Source organism: Trichechus manatus, unplaced genomic scaffold (genome assembly GCF_000243295.1).
Source record: "Trichechus manatus latirostris isolate Lorelei unplaced genomic scaffold, TriManLat1.0 scaffold00007, whole genome shotgun sequence".
Taxonomy (NCBI): Eukaryota; Metazoa; Chordata; class Mammalia; order Sirenia; family Trichechidae; genus Trichechus; species Trichechus manatus.
In genome coordinates this window covers 27,798,264-27,804,515 of record NW_004443943.1, presented here as the reverse complement: position 1 = coordinate 27,804,515, position 6,252 = coordinate 27,798,264, and the positions used below count along the sequence as shown (strand labels likewise).

Genomic DNA, 6,252 nt, shown 5'->3' with positions numbered 1-6,252 from the left:
GTAATATCCTGACTGCCTACACAATCACGATACGCACACACCGCTCACACCCAAAGACAGCCACATCTTGTCAAACACTAACTCTCACAGGAGAGAAGTGACCTGGCTCTCCTTCCCCTCTGCTCTGTCCTCTCTGTCTGTCCCCCTCCTTTTCTCTCTCCAGAGTCTGCAGGTCCTGCTCCCCAGGTCCTGCAAGCCCAGGTACCAGTGGCTACTGCCCCAGCACCAGCCAGCACCAAACCAGAGTACCTTGAAGGTGCTGGGCTCAGCAAGGAGCAGGTGGCCCTGACTCCATATCCAGAAGGTTTTATTTATTTATTTTTTCACATAAGTTACACAAGCACTTTATAAAATGGTTACACAGAAAACACCTTATAAGTGCATAACTTAATCCCCCCACCCCTATGAACAGGATCTGGAGAAATGGTCTGAGTTTGTGAGTTTGTGTGAAAACCTACCTGTGCATACCTGGGTGCAGCTGGGCTGTGTGGTGGGGGCCTGGAAGGCGAGTGATGTTTGGCTGTTATGCATAGGATCTTGTGTCACAGTGTGACCGTGGCCTTGTGTTGGGGGGGGAACCATGCTACCCAGATTGAGTCTGGGTGACCCCTCGCCTGTGCCTGGTAGTGAGAGTCAAGAGTGTGAAGGCTGTGATCCTGTGTTAAATGTCACCTTGCCATGGGTCCCCCGTGTGTAGCTCTAGGGTAACACCAGGAGGGACACTGCCGTTGCCTCTATGTGGGCCTGTGTGTGTATGTGTGTGTGTGTGTGTGTAATGGGGACTGGGACACAGATGGGGGGTTTCCCCCGGGGCAAGTTCAGATGGCAGCCCTGGTACCCCAGATACTCGTCCTTCTCCACTCCCCTTGCTCTCTCGGGCCCCAAGTTAAAAATCAGAATAAAATAAAATAGACGCAAACTGAGGATTCTGAACAGCTCCGGCTGTCGCGGGATTCTCATGTCCTGTCCCGCGCGCCCTTTTCTTCTCTTCCACCGAAGAGAGAGCAGGGCCGGTGGGAGGGCGCGGGCCGGTGCGGAGGGGCGCGGCGTACCTCCCACGTGCAGTCCATGGAGGGAAGGGACGCGGGAGAGTCCTGGCTCTGGGCCTCAGCGACCCCTGGCTGGGCTAGGGCTACCGCGGGAATGGAGCGCAGGCTCACTCGCAGGCCGACGCCACGGAAGTGACGCTGGTGATCTTGGTCGAGTCATCAGACCACGGCTGCAGGTTCTGCAGGGCGAAGAGCGACGAGTTGTGCACGCACAGCGGGTCGGCGGGCAGCGGCTGCGCCAGGCTCTTCTGGAAGGCCTCCTGCTGCAGCTGCAGGAGGATGCGGTTCGCCTGCTGCCTCTCGGCCTCACGCTCCTCTGCCGTCTGCCGCCTGCACCAGGACAAGCCGCCTCACAGTTACCCGCCAGGACACCGACCCGCTCCCGCCCGCCCCCAGGGTCTGCGCCCGCTCGGGGGAGAGAGCCTGAGCAGGTACTGCTCTCCTGTGCAGCCCCCAACTCTAGCTAGGCACCCCTTTAACGCAATACCTTCTCTTGAGGGTCCTGACTCCGACAAAGTCTGGAAACCTGCCCCCAGATGGAGCGGAGGTGCCCCTGGGGAGCCGGTGTCAAGTCCGCTAGGCCCAAGCCCCTGGGGCCGCCCATCGACGCGAAGCGCCCACACCCCACCAGCCTTGGACAGCTCGGCAGGGAGTAGAAAGACGGCGACCTAGATGGCATCGCGCCTCTCCCCAGCCTCGAGGGGCCTTACCCTCCTCACCCTTCGGGGCCAAGAGAGAGGGCCAGACGGATGCGAGCCGCCTGCGAACCTCTTCTCTCCCTGCTTTCTGCGAACTTTTCCCAGGCCTCAGGCCTCCCGCCCGAGGCCCCTGCCCTGCGCCCTGCCGGGCCTCCCGCCGGACCGCCGCTTCCTCCGAGGCGGTCCAGGGAGGCGATGACTCACTTATTCCATTTAATGCCGCCCCTCCACCCCGTCAACTGAGATCAAACGTCTGTCTCTAAGGTGGACAGACCTAATGGGAGTCCCCGGGGCCTCCAGAAGCAATTTGTAGGCGATCGATGAAGCCGCGCGAAGCCGGCGAGGGCCTCTCCAAGCGGCGGCCGCGGGCCTCCTCCGCGCCTCCCCTTCTTGCCTTTTCGCTCTGTGTATGTCTTTCTGCCTCTGTCTTCTCCTTCTTTGCTGCATTTCAAGCTGCCTGAATGTTCCTCTTCCTTGACGCTTTGCGTCTTTCTCTCTTGTTTTCTCTCACTCCACCCACTTCGTTCTCTCAGAATTAAGGGAATTCGTTTGAAACGAATACACGGCTGTTAGTCTTCCGCTGCTTTTCTTGGTATAAATAAAACTCCTACAGGCTGCCTGTTTTTCTCCTTGCCTCCCTGGGGTGTCTATCTTTTTTTTTTTTCTTTGTACTTTAGTTTCTCTCTTTGCCTGTCCACTCTGTCTCTCCCCTCTCACCCTCTCTGAAATTCCCCCCTACCCCCCGTGGCCTGCCTGGCTCCCTCCTCCCCTCTAGGCTGCAGCCCTCAGTAGGCTTTGGGAACACCAGCCCCTCCACGCCACCAGCTAGCCCTTGTTCCCTCATTTAACTAGCTTTCCAGAGGTCTGAGGCCATGTCCCCCACCCCTTCTCCAGCAGCAGGAATGTTGGTGGGGGCAGACTCTGGGGTTATGTCTTCCTTTGCTGCCCGACGGGCGGGCAGATTCCTCGCCTTCACTGAGAAAAAGGGAAAACTCCAATCCCTTCCTCCTGCCCAGAGGCCAGCTAGGAGGGCACCGACTGTGGCCAGACTTTCTGTGCTTTCTCAGGCCGAGCTCCAGAGCGTGTGGAACCCAGTGTGCGGGCCAGATGTGAAGGGTGCAGGAGGGTGCAAGTGGGGTACAAGAGGGTGCAGCTGGAGAAAGCGCCTGGGGTGTGCGGAGAATAAGGCTCTTAGGAACGTGGGGGACCCTGCGTGTTTATGAGGGAGAGAGCAAAAGCGAGGTATATGTATGTGAAAAAAAATAAAATGAGTATGCAGTAAGTGCAGTCTTGGGTGTGTGACGGGAGCAGGGGAAAATGTCTCACACACGCCCATCTGCTCCTAATTGATTCTTCTTTCATGGGACCCGCAAAACGCCCGCCGCAGCCGGTGCAGATTGATTTTCCCCTTCCAGAGTGGGGGGCCGGATGCACAAGGCCGGACGTCTGGGGAAGAGAGCGTCAGCAGGGCCCAGCCCGGGCCGGGGCTCCCGGCGCGCTACCGGAGCCCCGGCTGGGGGCTGAAACTAGGCGCGGGCCATTTCGCCTCCAGTCTCCTAGAAGCCCGAGTTTGAGCAAACAAAAAGCCCCTCAGGCCTCACTGAGCTGGGAAGCCCAGACTGCATAGACTGTGTGCCAATCCGCCTGTTTCCCCAAGCAGCGGGAGAGCCCAACCGCGTCTACATGGGTATAGTGTGGTGGCCAGAAAGCTCTGAAACCTCCGGAAAAACAGAGCTGGAGCTGGAGCTCCCAGTCCCATCCCGGCTGTCGGCCGCCCGCCGTCGTTTCCCGCTCCCCACGGGTCTAGCAGGAGTCTCCGGAAGCGGCGAGGAGAGAGTATGCTCCCGGAGAGGCCCTAACTGAGAGCCGCCTGAGCATCCGCCGCCCGTGGCCGCCCGCGCGCGTGCTCACCTCCACTTCGTCCGCCGGTTCTGGAACCAGGTTTTGACCTGCGCGTCGGTCATTTTGAGCGCCTTGGCCAGGGCTGCGCGCTCGGCCGAGGCCAGGTACTTCTGGCGGTGGAAGCGCTTCTCCAGTTCGCAGATCTGCAGGCGCGTAAAGGACGTGCGCGGCTTCTTCTTCTTGGGGGGCGTCCGATTCTGATAGGGGTGACCTATACGGCGTGTTACAGTGAAGGGTGAGAGGGCCACTGGAGCGGGAGACAGACAGACGGCAGAGGCAAGCGGCAGAGCGTCAGGAAGCGTCCCAGGCCCGACACCCCGCGAGTCAGCGAGCGCAGGGGCTGCGCCTCAGAGCAGGGGCGTGAGCCTCCCGTCAGCCCTCAGCGCCAAACCCGCGGCAGGAACGGCCCCCTCCCGCTCGCCAGGCCGACGCCGCTGCCGCCACCACGGAGGCCTCCCTAGTCCCCGGCTCCCGCGTGCCCAGCGCAGACAAGGCCGCAGTAGCCTCCAAGCTCCTCCAGAGAGGCAGGTCTGAGGAGAGTTAAAGGTCGCAGCCTCCGCAGGCCCAGGTCTCCAGTGTCACTGAAGCTTCCCAACGTTAAGAGGCCCTGCTCTGGTCAAGGCCCCCCACCCTGGTCCCTGCCCTGAGCCTCTATCACACAGCAACACACACAGACACATCACATACAACGGGCAAACTTCCGGATCTATACACCCAGAGAGGCGGACAGAGAACCAGACGAACACAAACACAGGCACACAGGCAGGGGCCCACAGGAGGCCAGAAAACCGTAAGGCAGCAGCCATAGCCTGGGTGGAACCCTCACATGCTTTTCACTTCCCTTCTTCAGGCCTGAAGCAGGGTTGGGTGGGCTATGGCTCCCCTGGGTAGGCCCTGTATGGAGTACCTCTACCCAGAGATGGGAACAGTGGGCTCTGGACCGGAGTTCAGTGGTCGCTTCAAGCCCAGCCTGGCCTGGGTGAGAGGAGTGGCAGTGGGCAGTAAGCCCAGGCTACTGCTTCCTCAGGCCTGAGAGGACTGAGGGCCAGGGAGAGGCACCGGGGCCCTGGAGTGAAGGGCCTTTGCCGGAAGGCCCAGAGCAGCAGTTGTCCTCCCTGTGCCCTCCCCTTTCTGCCACAGCTCCAGAATCTGGGCCCAGGCTCCAGGAGCAGTCTGCCTGCCTGGGCCGCCTGGACCAGGAGCAGGGAACCTGGAGCGCCTTGGGGTCGCCTAGCCCCAGGGTGTAGCTCTAAGCTGTCTCTCCCACTCTGGCTATGCGCACCCCATCCCTTTCCACCATTCGGCGCTGGAGCCCAGCCGCTTGGGAGCCCCAAGTCACGCCGGCAGCGGCCTGGGCCTCCTGCCTTTGGGCTCTAAGGCCAGGCAAGCGAACCCCGGCTCAACTCATGGCTGCCTCCCAGCGGGTTTGGGGAGCCTGTGCCGAGGACAGAGGGTCGCCGTCCCGGATCCCCGGAACGCTAAGAGGAGTGGGAGGAGGGGCTGGGGACAGGGACCGCGCGAAAGTGAGTGCTGAGAGGGAAGCAGAGCGGAGGGAGCCAGGGCGAGCGGAGGAGGCACTGTGCAGCAGCAGCGACGGCAGCAGCCGGCTGCCGCAGTGTGCGTAATCGTCCCGGGAGCAGTCCTCCGGCCGCGGATCGAAAGGCGGTACATTCTTCACGCCAGAGGGAACTGGGCTGGGCCCGGGGGAGGACGTCAAGCCCGAGCAGAGCAAAAACGAAGCACGAGCCGTCCCGGGAGGCTCAGCCCGCGCTGCCATCGCCTGGGACGCAGCCTACAGTCCGGGAAGAAGAGCCGGCCGGCTCTGCAGCTTTACCTGGGCTCCCGGCGTCTGCCGGGCGGGCAGCTGGGCCCGGGCCGCGCGATGGGCCGGAGCTCGGAGCGCGAAGTGTGTGCGTGCACAGGGGCAGCAGGTGGGGGAACCTGTTCTTTCTTGTGTCTGATTCAGGTGCTCGAAGAGAGAGCCGTGCTGGCCGCTCGTGCCGGAGAACGGCGGCCGGGACTGCAGAATCTGAGTTTGCTCACATCGCGCCCTTTTCTCCGACATTCCTGAGCTCCAAAGGCGGCTGTAGGTAGTCCCGAAGCTACAGCCCCCTTCCCTCTGCCTGCCCAGGCCCCTGGGATCCCGAGAAGGGACCAAGGTGAGCTTCTCGGAGCTGGGGTCCTGCGGGAGAGGCCGAGAGGGGCCCAGGCTGGGAGAACTCTTAGAGCACGGCGATTCCGCGAGCACAGAGAGGTGGCGGGCGGCTAAACTTGGGGAAGCCCCGAGAGGAGCTGGGCTCCCTGGCGAGCAGCGGGGGCTGCGGGGAGCCACCGAGCGGGGAAAGGGTGGCGCAGAGCCCGGAACTCGGCCCGGCGGGGCTCCACGCGCTGGCCGGACTCACCTGTGAACCTGTCCTTTGTGTATCTGCGGTTACTCTCCATCCAGGGGAAGGTGAGGCCGGTGAGGTTGTTGACGCCCGGCATGGCGGGTACGGAGGGCACGGTGGGCAAGCCGGTGGCCAGGGGCTGGGGATGGGCCACGGCTCCGGCGAGCGGCCTGTGTGCGGGCACCCGGATCACTCCTGCGGCGCTCAGCGCTCCCC

General features: G+C 62.3%; 1 protein-coding gene across 1 annotated transcript in view; it reads right to left on the bottom strand.

Moving 5' to 3' along the window:
* Positions 1 to 1,156: 1,156 nt before the first annotated feature.
* TLX1 (T cell leukemia homeobox 1) overlaps positions 1,157 to 6,252 on the bottom strand; it is a 5,542-nt gene continuing 446 nt past the window's right edge. The window contains exons 2-4 of the mRNA XM_004370142.1: positions 6,052 to 6,246; positions 3,659 to 3,860; positions 1,157 to 1,379 (exon numbers count right to left, since the gene is read on the bottom strand). Of these exons, the coding sequence (XP_004370199.1) occupies positions 1,157 to 1,379; positions 3,659 to 3,860; positions 6,052 to 6,246 (620 nt within the window). The remainder of the gene's footprint in view (positions 1,380 to 3,658; positions 3,861 to 6,051; positions 6,247 to 6,252) is intronic.